This window comes from Capricornis sumatraensis, chromosome 18, assembly GCF_032405125.1.
Source record: "Capricornis sumatraensis isolate serow.1 chromosome 18, serow.2, whole genome shotgun sequence".
In the NCBI taxonomy this organism is placed as follows: Eukaryota; Metazoa; Chordata; class Mammalia; order Artiodactyla; family Bovidae; genus Capricornis; species Capricornis sumatraensis.
In genome coordinates this window covers 25401570-25419197 of record NC_091086.1, presented here as the reverse complement: position 1 = coordinate 25419197, position 17628 = coordinate 25401570, and the positions used below count along the sequence as shown (strand labels likewise).

Genomic DNA, 17628 nt, shown 5'->3' with positions numbered 1-17628 from the left:
ATCAGTCCTGAATATTCACTGGAAGGACTGATGTTAAAGATCCAATACTTTGGCCATCTGATGCAAAAGAAATGACTCATTGGAAAAGACCCTGATGCTGGGAAAGATTGAAGGCAGGAGGAGAAGGGAATGACAGAGGATGAGATGGTTAGACAACATCACAGATTCGATGGACATGAGTCTGAGCAAGCTCTGGGAGCTGGTGATGGACAGGGAAGCCTGTCCATGGCATACTGCAGTCCATGAGATCACAAAGAGTCGGACAAAACTGAGCAACTGAACTGAACTGAACATCCGGGTCAAACTGTAATTTAGCGTATAAAAAAACCAACACAACTGTAGAATAAATAATAAAAATAACAAAGATTCAATGCAAGTTCAAGGCTTGAACCCCACCTTGGGGAAGCAAAGTAGAAGGGAGATTTTCACTGAATATACTCTGTGCTGTGCTCAGTCACTTCAGTTGTGTCCGACTCTCTGTGATCCCATGGACTAGCCCACCAGGTTCCTCTGTCCATGGGATTCTGTCCATGGGATTCTCCAGGCAAGAATACTGGAGTGGGTTACCACACCCTCCTCGAATATACTCTTCAGTACTTTGTAAATTTTGAAACACAGGAATGCATTACCTTCACAAAATTGAAAAATAAAAATGAGAAAAAATTTTTCAATGACTGAAAACATAATGCTAGTCAAACAAAATAGCTATGTTAACCCAAGGACTGTCAATGCAGTGCCTCTTATTTTGGTCAAACTCAATACTGCCTTGGTTCTGCCACTGATCTTTTTCATACATATATACTTTCTCTTAAGAGAGACTGCAAAACTGAGGAGGAAAAGAGTATCGTATTTATTTCTTACCTTCTTCATCACCTAAGCCTTGGAAAACCCCTGTGATAAGTACTCAATATTTGGAATGATGAATGTTTAGAACGGGAAAAGACCTTAAAGATCTAGTTCAGGGGCTTCCCTGATGATCCAGTGATTAAGAATCTGCCTTGCAATGCAAGGAACATCGGTTTGATCCCTGGCCCGGGAAGATCACCTTCCCTGGTTGCACAGCTGATAAAGAATCTGCCTGCCAATGCAGGAGATGCGGGTTCGATCCCTGAACCAGGAAGATCCCCTGGACTAAGAAATGGCTACCCACTCTAGTATTCTTGCGGGAAATCCAATGGACAGAGAAGCCTGGCATGCTACAGTCCATGAGGCTGCAAAAGAGCTGGACACCACTGAGCACACACGCACACACACTGGGAAGATCCCACATGCTGTGGGGCAGCCAAGTCCGTGTGCCAACTACTGAAGCCTGTGTACCCAAGAGTCCACACTCCGCAACAAGAGAAGCCACAGCAATGAGAATCCCACGCACTGAAACGGGAGTAGCCTCCACTCACTGCAACCAAAGAAAGCCTGTGCACAGCAACAGTGACCAGTACAGCCAAAATAAATACATGTTTTAAGAACTAGTCCCAGTCCTGTCATTTTATAGATGAAAAAAACTGATGCATAGGAAGGGTACAAAATTTATCTAGCCATCACAGGGTAAGAACACAAGACTTGAGGAAATGAATAAAAAGAAAAGAACAACAAAATCACAATCACAATTTTGAAATTTACTGTAAGAACAAAAGGTGTCCACTAGAGGGAGCCAACAGTCCATTAACTTGAAGTTCTTATCTGCCCCTTCAAAAGACGCTGTTGTTTAAGTCACTAAGTCGTGTCATGTCGGACTCTTTAGTGACACCAAGCAATGTAGCCCGCCAGGCTCCTCTGTCCATATGGTAACAATGAAGACTTTTTTCCAGGAACACAGGAGCATTTGGATTTCTTTCACTAGAGGTACAAATAAAAACTTTTCAAATCTCCAAAATTTAAGAAAAATGTTATTAGCATATAGCAAAATTGATCAGTTTTTCCATTGTGTGTGTCTATGTGTACACTGCTCTATCAACAGACACTTGTGTAACCACCATCCCAATTAGGAAACATTTCCGTCATTCACCAAAGAACCTCTCTCCTGCTCGGACTGTCTAGTCACACCGCTCACTGCACCCAATGTACACAGCAGCATTCCAGACCGATGTTCAGTGTTTATCCATTCACCCACGGAGGAACAGTTGAGTTAATGGAGCAGCCATAAACATTCACATGCAAGTTTTTGTGTGAACATAAGTTTTCATTTCTCTAGGGTAAATGCTCTGGAGCAGAATATGGAGTCATACATAACTAATACATGTCTAATTTGAAAAGACACTGAAAAATTGTTTTCCAAAGTGACTTTGTTTTTCAAAGTGTTTACCAACCTAGACTTCCCACCATCAGTGAATGAGATTTCCAATTGCTCTGCACCCTCACTAGATTCTGGCATTATCAGCATTCTTATTTTAGCCATTCTACTAGATATATAGAGGTATCTCACCAGGGTTTTAATCTGCATTTCCCTAGTGCTCTAATGATGAAGTGTCCTTCCAAATCTATTTTTTGTGTTGTTTTTTCACAGTTGAGTTTTGCAAATCTTTTATATATTCTTGATATTAGTCCACTTACACGTGGTTTACAAATATTTTCTCCCCAACAGTCACTAGTCTTCTCATCGACTCACTAGCGCCTTTCACACAGCAAAAGTCTTTAATTTTGATGAAATCCAATTTATCATGTTTTTGCTTTTATAAATCATGTGTTTGATGTCATGTCTAAAAGCTCCTTGTCTGACCCTTGGATATAAAGATTTTCTCCTGTTTTTCTAAAATTTTCAGTTTTACACTGAAATCTATAATTCACTTTGAATGAATTTTTGTATAAAAAAATGAGATTTAGGTGGAGCTTCATTTTTTTGCACGTAGACAAACAGATGTTTAATTGTTCCAATGTTGTGACTGCCGGTGGTATAGTGGTGAGCACAGTTGCATTCCAATTCTTCCACCATCATTTGACAAAAAGACTGATCTCTTCCTTTAAAGGAGCTTTTACATCTTCATCAAAAGTCAATTGGCCATATTCTTAAGTGTGTTTCTGGACTAGATTTTGTTCCACTGATCCAAGCATCCATCTACCCCTTCACCAATACCAGTCTTCATTACTGTGGTTTATAGGGTAAGTTTTGAAAGTACGTAGCATGATTCCTGTTTTTTTAATTAAGAACTGTGAAACTTATATTCAAGAAAGCTGACAAAATCTACATGACAAATTTTAGGTTCAAATTAAAATAAACATGTTGGAAATACGCCAGGAAAAAAAAAAAAAGCAAATATAAGGGGAAAAGACAGAAAGAAAAGGAGAAACTAAGTAGAAGAAAAGAAAAGGGGAAAGAATTGGGAACATGAGATGATACACATAAAGAGACAGAGGGACGAAAGTAGAATAAAAAGAAAATGGTTCCCTACACTGCCGGGGGCCAGCATGGGGAATCCCGCCCGTGGCAAAGGTCATGAGGAAGGGGGCCTGACAAAATGCAAAGGTGGGATCAGGCCTCAGGGGTCCCCCCTGTATTTTCTCGAGCATCTACCCCCAAAACCAGAGTCTGCCTGCTTTACTGTGTTATGCTTTCCACCTACTCTTCTGACATTAACAGGGGGGCTGTCCCCCCACCACCTTTTTCTAGAAAAAGTTAATTTAGAGCTTTTAGATAATAAGTCTCCTGGGCATAATAATAGTGTTTCAATCCAAAAACCCCTCTGATGGCTTTCTAGCCTGCCTGACAGGTGTGTCTGGACTCTTAAAGCTGCGCATGTGATTGTTTGCGGCCTCCTGACCGGGAAGCTTAAAACATCCTAGGAATGTAGGGGCTTCCAAGGAGTCAAAATCATTAGAATAGGACTGATTAAGGGTTTCATTTGTTGAGCCAATACTTGCTGCCAAGTTTTCATATCTTTTATTTGTAGATATAGTTGGTATATAGAAAAAACAGGTAGTAGCCCTGGCATTAGCAACATTAGATCTTTGAGTTAAGTACTTTCTTTGTTATAACCCACTGCACATTTGTTCTACAGGAATGTAACTTTACTTAGTACTTTGAGGGTGATGCAGATTAAGAAAAAACACTTCAAGGGAAAATGGGTTTTCTGGTTGATAAACATTTATCTAGGAAAAGAGCCATAAAAATGTTAACAGGCCAGAAGATGATGTAAAACCACCTAAGACCTTCTGTATATGGGAAGGTATGCAAAAAGAAAGCCTGGTCTCAATAAGGGTCAGCACTGCTGCCCCTGCATAACTCTGCATATTCCATTTCTTTATGTACAACTTGGGCTATATAAGCTTCTTTTGAAAATAAAATTGTGGGTCTGGCACCAATGCTTGGCTCCCCCATGTCATTCTTTTCTCCGTTTTCAGGCTGAATTCCCATCTGGAGCGCGGAGGCTCGCCAAGCCTACTAATTTTGCCTGGGCTTCTAAGATCTGAACAGGGGGCGGGCGGGGGGCGCGCGGGGCACTTTGTGTCTCCACTCCTTCGGGAGACTGGAGAGACACCTGTGGCCTACGGGTAGGTGGTGCAAACTCCTTATCTTGGAGTTTTATTGGTTCTCCACGTAAACCAAGTTATTCAGCCTCTTTTCTCCACTAATTTTCCTACTACACTATTCTTTCCTAATCTCTTTATATCTTTAATAAATAAGTCTCTCCTCGCCGACTCCGTCCCCGCTTCAAATTCCCTGGATCCACCTGGGCTGGACCCCGGCACTACACATTAGATCAGAGCTTCCCCGGTGGCTCTGTGGTAAAGAACTGCCTGCCAATGCAGGAGACGAGGATCCAATCCCTGAGTCAGGCAGATCCCCTGAAGGAAATGGCAACCCACTCCCATATTTTTGCCTGGGAAATCCCACTGACAGAGAAGCCTGGTGGGCTATAGACCATGGGGTCGCAGAGTCAGACACGACTTAACAACTAAACAACAACACATTAGCTCACACACACTGCACTGGAACTAGTGAATTCCTTTCTGTAAATCATGAGCATCCAGTTACAACTGCATTCCAGAGCTGGCACTGGTAATGAGAGCAGGGCAAGGGCCAGGGGGAGCCTCCAGATCAAGGACCTATCCTGCTAAAAATCTAAAACAGACCAAACGCTCTCCTTATTAGATAGTCCAAACAAGCAATGATCACAGTATACACTTCTATTTTTATATAATCCACTACATTCAGTTCAGTCGCTCAGTCTTGTCTGACTCTTTGCGACCCCATGGACTGCAGCACGCCAGGCCTCCCCGTCCATCACCTACTCCTGGAGTACACCCACACCCATGTCCATCAGGTCGGTGATGTCATCCAACCATCTCATTCTCTGTCGTCCCCTTCTCATCCTGCCTTCAATCTTTCCCAGCATCAGGGTCTTTTCTAAGGAGTCAGTTTTTAGCATCAGGTGGCCAAAGTATTGGCGCTTCAGTATCAGTCCTTCCAATGAATATTCAAGACTGATATCCTTTAGGATTTACAGGTTTGATCTCCCCGCAGTCCAAGGGACTCTCAAGAGTCTTCTCCAACACCACAGTTCAAAAGCATCAGTTCTTTGATGCTCAGCCTTCTTTAAGGTCCAACTCTCACATCCATACATGACTGCTGGAAAAACCACAGCTTTGACTAGATGGACCTTTGTTGGCATTAGGTTCAAATAATCTCACATAAATATCTGTTCACATACATAAATGGGCGATTCAGGGATCAGCATGGAATTTCCTGGTGTTCTGTTTAGATGTTTCAGAGAGACAAGTGTCTCGTTCTCTGAGGATGAAATATCCACTCTGTCTACTTCACAGGGTTGTCATGAAGATCAAATGAGATCAAAAAGAGAAACTGCTACATAAACTGAAATTTCTCAGAAAAATACAAGGTAGTGCAGGTTCTCTTAATCTGAAGTCGAGGGCCACAAAGCTTGGTTAGACACAGATGATAGCATCCGTCTGGCTGGACGATGATGACCCTATGATGACCCCAATGACTATGATGTAACTGTCTTCACTGGTAGCAAATCTAGCCACTCTTTCTAGTCATCGTGTTACCAAGAGCAAAGAAGTGGTTCAGTAAATAGCTCTGGACCTTTCTCTGTAACATCTCTGATTGTTAGGGACATTCTCATATTAGGACCTTATTTTTCTTTTTAACATACAAAAATTCACTATATCCTATTTCCTATACTGCAAGGAGATCCAACCAGTCCATTCTGAAGGAGATCAGCCCTGGGATTTCTTTGGAAGGAATGATGCTAAAGCTGAAACTCCAGTACTTTGGCCTCCTCATGTGAACAGTTGACTCACTGGAAAAAACTGATGCTGGGAGGGAATGTGGGCAGGAGGAGAAGGGGACGACCGAGGATGAGATGGCTGGATGGCATCACTGACTCGATGGACGTGAGTCTGAGTGAACTCCGGGAGTTGGTGATGGACAGGGAGGCCTGGTGTACTGCGATTCATGGGGTCGCAAAGAGTCGGACACGACTGAGCAACTGAACTGAACTGAACTGATATTTAATTCTTAGATTCTTGAAAAATAAAATCATAGTTAACACATGTGAATGCAATCACACAAATACATTTTAAACTAGTTATAAGATTTAATACTCTACAAAATAAAAACATAACTCTTCATTTCTGTTATAAAATTCTCCTGTGTGTGTGTGTAATTTCTGTCTTCAAAAAATACTCTAAGAGTCTTTATATTTCATGTCGCTTTGTCTAACTATGCCTTTCTGTAACCCAGGCCCAGGCAACCACCCATCCCTATATTTACATAAGTATTTCAGCTGATTGTGTTTACCTTACCTCCTCTATTTGAGAACACAGTTGATCATTCAGTATGTATTACATAGTACTTAACACATTGCTGGAATTCTGTGAATATACGAACACATGTTGACTACGCCAACTATTTCTTTGTTTCCTATTCTGTCTGTTTTCTCATTCAGTCCTTAAATTAGTTAACAAGCTAGTCAACCTCATGCTGTGGAAACGAGGCAGTCTGGCACACCGCAAGAACACAGGCCTCAGACGCAGAGCCCTCAGTTCAAATTCTCTTTTACTGCCACCTGAGTGACTGTGGACAAGTTGGTACCTTTGGTCTCATAATTTCCTTATTTTTAAGATTAGATAAGAGACATCTGCAGGTGCTGAGGTAAATGATGACTATGCAGTGACTCTGGTCCATCACAGGCACTCCACAACGCTAGTTCCTTTCTTTCCAGCAAGAACTCTGAGCTGCCCATTCCAACTTTGACACTATTTACAGAGGCTCCTCCTCCACAAAGCATTGTAGGCATTTACCTTATAGAGTCTCCACCTATTTTTCAAATCTAATATGCCTCAAGCTCCTGATGTCCCTCAAGGGCTCTTACTGTGGTTTGGCAGTGGTACTATTCAACCACAAGGAGCAGGTGGGCACTGAGCAGGGAGGGCAGCCTGTCCCCAGTCCTCCCCAGGGCACTGGCGAGCCAGCATGCCATCCCGAGCTGTATGCTCAGTCCTGGAAGCTGCCTCATGCCGACAGGCACCTCTGCACTTCTGAGTGAGCTGACTCTCAACTCAGGGCATGGGTCCCTTAACAAACCGTTGAATGTCTAAATAGACTTCACCCCTGATTAATCTGAGAACATCAAACACCAGTTGTTAACGTACAGGACTTAACACTAGAAAAACGGAAAGCTATGCGTCTTCAAGTGGTAAATAATGAAAGAGGTACTACACCCTTTACAACTCACAAGTATTTTATAAGAGAAACTGGGTAAAAAAAAATCATTATTTCATGGTTGAATGTAATCTATCTGTGCACTTTATTTTTTAAAGGACAAATGATTAAGTCTTCATACTGAGGTGAAACATGCTCTGACAGTCACTACTGGGGGACTGGCTCCTAGAACAGGCTCCTATTTTACTCACCTGGCATCTCTGAAAGCCTCAGGGGACTCACTGGACGGTACCCAATATAAGGTCACAATAAAGCAGACTCTAAGTTACTCCTCCAGACAACCTTCTAGAAGTGTGAGCTACCTCTTGATGGGGTACAAGCAATTATAGCTTCCCAAGAGAAACAATCACTTAAGCATTCCCAATGAAGTGTGTCATGTGGAACCAGGGCTAGAGTCTCCACTGCCTGATACTAATAAGCACTATGGTCTCAGAACAGGCTGATACCACCCAAGATTCTAATTAAAAGTTGGATCAGCCAAGCCAGAAATAACTGCCAAATGGAGAGACAAATAATTGCCCAGCTGACAATCCTGATGCCTGGAAGAGGAGATTGCTGATGAAATTCCATGAGGAAGTTAGATGTTAAACATACACCACTGTCTGGTGTTAGCCTGAGTGCTGCTGACCACCCTCCACTTACTCCACAGCCTTCCTCAGCAGCTAGTCCCAAAGGAATCAAAGACATGACTCAGGTAGGGAACAGTCACGTTTTCTCTGCTCAAAGCCAGGTGTCCCAGTGGCCCCGAAATGCCTCGCTGAAGTGCTATAAGACCATTCCTTATTCTTCTGTTGGAGTAAACAACAGCAAATATTAAAGGCTCGTCATCTTCATTTCTTCCTTTAATCCCTCACAGGTTCATGGTGTTCTGGTAGCCCTCTATGTAGATAACTCAACGATTCCTCTTTTCATTCTTCTTTAAGTATTCCCCCACTCCCTGAATCTCAGGCAGGCCCTTTCCACCTCCAGGAATAAACCAGCCTAGTGTGCAATGAGAAAGAAGGGCAGTGTCAACAGAGGGACATCCTTGCCCTCCGATTATCACATAGTAAGTAAGCAATCACAGAAGAGCACTGAAACGTGGCGGGGAGCAGCCATGCACTGCAGAGTTAATCTGAGACATGGGGGAATTCCAGCACCATTCTTCATGATAAGCCTGAGCTCTACTTGCAGATCAGACGCCTCTGCCACCAACCCCCTAAACACACACCCTCCCGTTGCTCAGAAAGGTGCAAGCCAGAGCTACTGTTCCACCCTTTCAGATTCCCCAGGACAGGCACTCTGCTACGATAGCCATCCTTCCAGGTTATGGAAGGCACGAAAAGGTTCCATTACTGAAAGCCACTGCAACAAAAGACTACTTACGGGTGCTCTATGAAGCCAAGAACAAGCACAATCAGTTTTCTCATAGCAACAGATGCAGTTCTCCACCCAATAAATCGCAAGTACAAGCATCCCTCCTGGGGACAAGGCAAGTTCTCTCACAGGAGGAATTTCATCAGACTGACCAGATCCATGCGTGCTCCCCGTGCTCCTCCCCATCAGGGCTGACATGCCGTTACCTGTACAAGTGACGGTTGTCCTCGAAGTCTTCCTGGCCCCATTTCCCCTTGATGTCTTCAATAACGTGGTTCTTCAGGAATTTTTTTAGCAGCTGGACCGTTTGTTTGCGGGTCACTTCAGGGCCAAAGTTTTGGCTGCACCTCAGCAGCTCATGTAGCCAATCCACAGCTTCGGTCGCTGTGAAGCAATGCTCGTAACTTTTGAAACGACAGCGATGTTTCCGTAATGGCATCTTGGCGCGAAAAAGTTCAACTGTTTCATTCCACTTGGGGCAAAAACAAAGGAAAGCATTTAGTGAATTTTTTAAAAGCTTACTGCATCCCAAATATTTAGGACAACGAATGCTGTTTTTCCATTTAAAAGACTGCCTTAATAACAGAAGCAGTCAAAGTTTTTTTTTTCTATTTACGACCTTTAAATGCTAAGGTAACCTTATATAGTGCCTGGTCAAAGCACGTTTAAAAATTCTGCACAATACTTTCCTATTCCAATACAAGCAAGCTTCCAATACAGGGGCCAGGGGTTTGATCCATGGTCAGGGAACTAAGATTTCACATGCCACATGATGCAGCCAAATTTAAAAAAGAAAAAAAAATTTTTTTTAATCTAGATATCCACGCCATTATCAGTCATCCCGAAATTAAATGAAATGTTCACATGTGATGTTCTTCCTACATAATTACTCTATTTCCTTAGGACCCCTGTCATCCCACCAGTCCTGCAAGCTCCAAAAACTCAGTCTTACTCTTACAACCATTCTCTCTTCTTTCATGCTCCTCTTTCAAGTCTATTAATTTACAGACTCTGAACCTTAGTTTTTACCTACCTTCCTACTGAAATCAGTTCTTCCTTTTTCTTTCAACGATAGTTCTAACCCCAACATATTCTTTTTATTTTGCCCAACACTGTAACCTTGTTTTTCTCTTCTTCCGAGTTTCTCTTTATACTCTCCGCTGCCGATCACCTCCGCACCTGTGGGCCATTTCTGTTCTCCATTTGATAGATAGCCTCTCGCAAGCACAGTAACCATTCCTGAGTACACAGCACCAGGTGCGTCAAGGGCCCAGGTCGGGTCTATTCACGCATGCTCCCTGGACGTGCGGCGCAGGGCACCGCAAACACACAGCAGGTACTCAACACACAAACATCCAACTGGGCTTTCCCTTTGTCTATTTTTATTAAACCACCTTAACTTCATGCAATTTAATTCTACTCTGATTCTCAATCATGTCTTCCTCCTGACCAAATTCAAACATCTTTATGCCCTCTGCATATCAATCTTTCTACTTCATTTGACACTGTGATAAGCCATGCTTCAAATTAAGTTGGTCCAGATTTAAACTTTTTTTTAAACTCTTAAAACCACACACAAAAACAATGCAATCTGTAGAGTAAGATAACATATAACCAGAATTTCTAAGACAAAATGAAAAATTCAACTCAAGAAAGGGCATTCAATAGAAAAATGAAAAAAACACTTAAACAGGCACTTCACATAAAAGAATCTCCAAATTTACCATAGTATATGCAGAGATGTTCAATCTCATCAATTAGCAGTGAAATGCAATAAATCCCCAATGCAACAATATACATGCCTACAGAATGACTAAAAGGAAAAAGACGGGCAATACCAGGTGCCAATCAGAACGTGGAGCAACCAGAAACTATATGCACACTGTATAACCCACAAATTCCATTCTTAAGTGTGTATACATATTCAGCAGAAGTATGATAACCAAAAGCCACACTGTTCAAAATGGCACTATTCTTACTTAATAGATTAAAAACAACCCAAATGTCCATCAACATAAGAATAAACAAATTCATCAAACAGAATACTGTAAGGTAATGAGAATAAACAAACTACTGCTACAGGCAGTAACATAGATGAATAACAGATAAAATGTCATTGATAACTGTTTTCACTTCACAACATGAGTCAAATTACAAAACACAACACTGAGTGTTGAAGTCAGTCAGTTCAGTCACTCAGTCATGTCCAACTCTTTGTGACTCCACGGACTGCAGCACACCAGGCTTCCCTCTCCATCACCAACTCCCAGAGCTTACTCAAACTCCTGTCCATCAAGTCAGTGATGCCGTCCAACCATCTCATCCTCTGTTGTCCCCTTCTCCTCCCACCTTCAATCTTTCCCAGCTGCTGCTGCTGCTAAGTCTCTTCAGTAATGTCCGACTCTGTGCGACCCCATAGACAGCAGCCCACCAGTCTCCCCCGTCCCTGGGATTCTCCAGGCAAGAACACTGGAGTGGGTTGCCATTTCCTTCTCCAATGCATGAAAGTGAAAAGTGAAAGGGAAGTCACTCAGTCGTGTCCGACTCCTAGCAACCCCATGGGCTGCAGCCTACCAGGTTTCTCCGTCCATGGGATTCTCCAGGCAAGAGTACTGGAGGGGGGTGCCATTGCCTTCTCCAATCCTTCCCAGCAACAGGGTCTTTTCCAATGAGTCAGTTCTTTGCATCAGGTAGCCAAAGTATTGGAGTTTCAGTATCAGTCCTTCCAATGAATATTCAGGACTGATTTTCTTTAGGATGGACTGGTTTGATCTCCTTGCAGTCCAAGGGACTCTCAAGAGTCTTCTCCAACACCACAATTCAAAAGCATCAATTCTTCAGCACTCAGCTTTCTTTACAGTCCAACTCTCACATCCATACATGACTACTGGAAAAACCATAGCTTTCACTAGACAGACCTTTGTTGGCAAAGTAATGTCTCTGCTTTTTAATATGCTGTCTAAGTTGGTCACAGCTTTTCTTCCAAGGAGTAAGCGTCTTTTAATTTCATGGCTGCAGCCACCATCTGCAGTGATTTTGGAGCCCAAGAAAATAATGTCTCTCACTGTTTTTATTGTTTCCCCATCTATTTGCCATGAAGTGATGGGACCGCATGCCATGATCTTGGTTTTCTGAGTATTGAAATGTGCTTCCTATTTTTTTCTCTTGAACATTATTCCATTTCTTTACTTCTTAGAATCAAAAATATTATGATAGTGGAGTTATAATACAGCACTGGCCAGGGACTTCAGAGACAAACAAGTGCTAGATATAGGTGTACCTGCCACACACTGGAAGTGTGAACTTGACCATGTCAGTTCACCACTTTAAGCCTAAATAAAATGAGAGTCCCCTTCACAGATCACAGCCTTGTTGTGGCGAAGGGGCTTTCTTTACTCAATGAAGCTACGAGCCATGCTGTGCAAGGCCATCCAAGACAGACAGGTCAAAGTGAAGAGTTCTGACAAAACATGGTCCCCTGGAGGAAGGGATGGCAAATCACTCCAGTATTCTTGCCGCAAAAACCCCATGAACAGTACAAAAAAAGACAAAAGATATGACCCAGAAGAGGAGCTCTCCCAGGTCAGAAGGTGTCCCCCAGGGGAAGAGCAGGGGGCAATTACTAATAGCTCAAGAAAGAATGAAAGTGCTGGGCCAAAGCAGAAACGATGCTCAGTTGTGGATGTGTCTGATGGTGAAAGTAAAGTCCAATGCTGTAAAGAACAATATTGCATCAAACTCCAGGAGACAGTGAAGGACAAGGGACCCCAGCATGTTGCAGTCTATGGGGTTGGCGACTAAACAATAACAACAAAATGAGAGAACTGGGATCTTTAGACCCCATTCAAACTCTCAGATTCAATGACGCCTGTAAGTCTTAAAGTTTACCTGTTATGTCAAAAGATACAGACAACTCAGAATTAAGCTCAAAGAAAGGACTGGTAGATTTATACTGTTTTCAGAAAAATCAATTTTCTTTCTCATTTCTTGTTAACTAATGTTTATAGAACTACTTAATACATGGATTACAAAAATGAAAGTTATTTCAGTGAAGATGAGTAAGTTGCTAATTAGCTTCCATATTCACCATTAATTGACTTACAGAGTCTGTCATTTGATTTTGGGCATAGAAATTTACCTAGTCCATAAAATGTTATTTTCAGATAAGACTTTGGTACCTTAGAAAATGGAGCTGTACATGGTTTGAGAAAGTATAGTGAACCATGAAAGGAGGAAGCAAAGGCCCGCTCACTGTATACCACTAGGTTTTTCCCAAGCTTTTCTGAAGATTAGGTTGAGTGTGATGGTGGGAGAAGACGGAAATGGTAAACTGGGAACCAGGGAGGTGAGTAGAGCTGAGGCAGAGAAAGAGGGCTAACTGATTTAACTGATAAAAGCTGATAACACTTAGAGATTTTACAATGGGGGGGGGGGGGCAGAAGTACCTATAATGACTACAGAGATCACCAATAAATCAGGAATTCTCACTTAAAAACAAAAAAAGCCTATCATTTTCTGCATTTTCAAAAATCTGAGTTTAAGTTCAAGATTCTCAAACAGAATAAAGTCAAGAACTGATTGATACTTAGCAAATTCTGGTGAAACTGAGGTGTTTTCTTTAATTATTCACATAATTTAGTTTCCTGTTTAACTTGATCAGTCTTGGCTAAATGTGCCTTGAAAATCGCTTCTTGGGAACTGAAAACTTCTGAAGAACAGAGTACTTTTCTTCATAAATTCTTTTGATAATACTTTAATGTGACTCAGAATCAAGAATGTCTTTCACATAGGCAGGCTCCATCTATAGAGTTACTTCATACAATTCTGTGAATATGAGATTTTAAAAGTTTCAATTATGTAATTTATTTTTTAGTCTAAAGCTAGAGGAATGTGAACAAGTCACCCCAAGATCCAGCATCTCTGTTTCCCCTGTGCAGTGAATAAATTGGCAGCTGTTGTTCAGCCGCCAAGTCACATGGACTGCAGCACACCAGGCTTCCCTGTCCCTCACCATCTCTGGGAGTTTGCCCAAGTTCATGTCCATCCAATCTGTGATGCCAGTCAACCATCTCATCCACTGTGGTCCTCTTCTCTTTCTGAAGTATGAGAATATTACTTTCCCTCCACAAAAGAGAGTAAGCTTTTTTGTTTTGTTAAGATTTTTTTTTGATGTGGGCCATTTTTAAAGTCTTTATTGAATTTGTCACAATGTTGATTCTGCTTTATGTTTTTTTGTTTGGAGAGTGTAGAGTGTTGTTCTTTTTCCCTTTTTTTTTGAGGGGGGGTGAGGGATTGGGGGGCACCTAAGGCATGTGTGCTCTTAGCTCCCTGACCAGGGATCAAACCCACAGCCCCTGCATTGGAAGGAAACGTCTTAACCACGGGACAGCCAGGGCAGTCCCAAAGAGAGTCAAGTTTTTGAATGTCCCTGATAAAGCACAATCTGTATCTCATCCCTAAAAATAGACCGACCAATAGCCTTGACCCCGGATGGTTTCAAGTTGTAGAGGCACTGTGAAATGGAACTTGATAAGAAAACACTATTTAAAAAAAACTCTACTTGTCCCCTACCAGCATCCATTAACTCTTAGAGACTCAGTTCAGTTCAGTCGCGTCCGACTCTGCAACCCCATGAATCGCAGCACACCAGGCCTCCCTGTCCATCACCAACTCCCAGAGTTCACTCAGACTCACGTCCATCGAGTCTGTGATGCCATCCAGCCATCTCATCCTCGGTCGTCCCCTTTTCCTCCTGCCCCCAATCCCTCCAGGCATCAGAGTCTTTTCCAATGAGTCAACTCTTTGCATGACGTGGCCAAAGTACTGGAGTTTCAGCTTTAGCATCATTCCTTCCAAAGAACACCCAGGGCTGATCTCCATTAGAATGGACTAGTTGGATCTCAGAGCCCAAAGGAAAACCTAAATTTATATGAATTTTTTTAATGAATAAATCATTGTGGGTCATATGTATACCTATGGCTGATTCATGTCAATGTTTCACAGAAAACAATAAAATTCTGTAAAGCAATCATCCTTCAATTAAAAACTTAATAAATTTTTAAAAAATCATTATGGGGCTTCCCCAGTGAGTGCTCAGAGGTTAAAGTATCTGCCTGGAATGCGGGAGACCCAGGTTCGATCCCTGGGTCGGGAAGATCCCCTGGAGAAGGAAATGGCAACCCACTCCAGTACTCTTGCCTGGAGAATACGATGGAGGGAGGAGCCTGGTAGGCTACTAGTCCATGGGGTCGCAAAGAGTCTGACAGACGGGGGGGGGGGGGGGACTTCACTTTCACTTTCCTTTTATGGGAGTCTGAAGTGGATTATTGGCAAAAATGAGGGCAGTAACTTTTTCCATCCTCTTATCTTTTCCTGGATATCCCTTAGGGGTACCAGAAACAATAAGTCTAAATCTCAAGTTAGCTGTGGCCAGAAGTGATAACAGACCAAGGAGTGCAGTCTCTTCCTCCCAAATCACCTTTAAGCTTTCATAAAAAGTCGTCTAAAACCGACCCTCAGTTCAGTCACTCAGTCGTGTCCAACTCTTTGAGACCCCATGAATCGCAGCATGCCAGGCCTCCCTGTCCATCACCAACTCCCGGAGTTCACTCAGACTCACGTCCATCGAGTCAGTGATGCCATCCAGCCATCTCATCCTCTGTCATCCCCTTCTCCTCCTGCCCCCAACCCCTCCCAACATCAGAGTCTTTTCCAATGAGTCAACTGTTCGCATGAGGTGGCCAAAGTATTGGAGTTTCAGCTTTAGCATCATTCCTTCCAAAAAAATCCCAGGGTTGATCTCCTTCAGAATGGATTGGTTGGATCTCCTTACAGTCCAAGGGACTCTCAAGAGTCTTCTCCAACACCACAGTTCAAACGCATCAATTCTTCGGCGCTCAGCCTTCTTCGCAGTCCAACTCTCACATCCATACATGACCACCCATAGCCTTGACTAGACAGACCTTAGTCGGCAAAGTAATGTATCTGCTTTTGAATATGCTATCTTGGTTGGTCATAACTTTTCTTCCAAACCTACCCTGGACATTACCAAATTATCTCCACTTACTCCATTATGAAATCGCTAAGATCACTTGCCTCAGGTCACAAAGAAATCAAGTATGCCTCAGAACTCATTATCAACGCTCTTCTCCCAGGAAAAAAAAAAAAAGCAGTACCCTGGACCACTGGGGTCTGAAAGAAAGTTAAGTCGCTCAGTTGTGTCCGCTGGAGCCCACCAGGCTCCTCCGTCCATGGGATTTTCCAGGCAAGAGTACTGGAGTGGGTTGCCATTTCCTGCTCCAGGGGATCTTTCCAACCCAGGGATCGAACTCGGGCCTCCCGCATTGCAGGCAGACGCTTTACCGTCTGAGCCACCAGGGAAGCTGTAAAGACTCTTTCAAATCATCCGTCCCACCCCACCTTTCCCCTTCATTTAGGTGAGTGCTGATAGAAAAAGAAACATCAGGAGCCGGAAACGTGGCCAGAGAGAGCCACCTCTGTTTAGGGCACCGTTGCAAAGAGCCTCAAGTGTCACCACAAGTGACACTCAGGATGACACGCCCTGCCCGTAACGGGCGGCGGGTGGCCCGAAAGTGACGGACTGACTGCGTCTTTCCTCTCCCGGCGGGGGACGTAGGGTTCCGGAGGACCAGGAAAGGGGAGTAGGGTGCCGTCGTGCTCTTCCGGGCGCTTTAAACCCGGAGTCGCAGTTCACTGGCGAGAACCCAGCCACCGTCTCGGCATCCAAGCTGCGCCCACCCTCGGCGGGCCGGGCCCGCGGCCGAGCTAGCCTTTCTTTAGGCATCATCTAAAATTTGGCCTCACAAGCAGAAACAAGCGCTGCCTCCAGAACTCGGCCCGACTAGCTCTGGAGAAGCGAGGACTGACGAGCCAGCGGTCGGCCCGCAGGCCGGGGGCTCGCTTCGCCCAGACCCCCGCACGCACACTCACCAGCTTGGTGGCCCGGTATGGCCCGGGCCCCACGATGCGGTGCTCCATGGGCCCGCACGCCACGGCGGCGACCAGCGCCGATCCCGGAGAGTCCCAGGCGCCGCAGTTTGAATCCCGAGCCCACGCGCTGCAGGCGCTGATTGGGCGGCGCGGCGGCACGTGACGGGAACTGCGGGGCGGGGCTGTCGGAGCCTCAAGGAGGGGGCGGTGGGCGGCTCCTCCCGAACCTCCAGCGGCGGAGCGAACCACAAGCTTGAAGCCGACGCTGTACGACTCAGTGCCCACGCCTGCCCAGCCTGCGCGCACGCAAGGTGTCTCCGCAGAGGGGTCGCTCTGAACTTGTGTATTTCAGAGACCGAAACCCGGCTAGGCTGGATAGACAAATCCCTGTACACCCTTTCAAGTGCGCGGTTGAACCTAGCGTTTGCGGCTAAGATTGGGAGAAGTGGGTAGTGAAAGGGAGCGAGTGGACAGCCTCTTCAAGTGGAGGGACGTGTGAAAACTAGATAAGAGCACTTGCCCACAGGGAGTGTCGACAGCGTGAAAGAACAATAAAGAGCTGGAGAAGAGCCCCATTCAGCTTCCTGTGTTGTTCTTTTGGTGACGTACTCTTTCCCTGGAACTTGAGTTCTTTGTTTATT

The 17628-nt window shown here is 44.0% G+C and overlaps 1 protein-coding gene across 2 annotated transcripts in view; it reads right to left on the bottom strand.

Moving 5' to 3' along the window:
* Positions 1-17035, bottom strand: part of DEPDC1B (DEP domain containing 1B) — a 99907-nt gene extending 82872 nt beyond the window's left edge. For both annotated transcript variants that reach the window (XM_068990666.1, XM_068990667.1), the window contains exons 1-2: positions 16988-17035; positions 9244-9509 (exon numbers count right to left, since the gene is read on the bottom strand). In XM_068990666.1, the coding sequence (XP_068846767.1) occupies positions 9244-9509; positions 16988-17035 (314 nt within the window). The remainder of the gene's footprint in view (positions 1-9243; positions 9510-16987) is intronic.
* Positions 17036-17628: the final 593 nt, after the last annotated feature.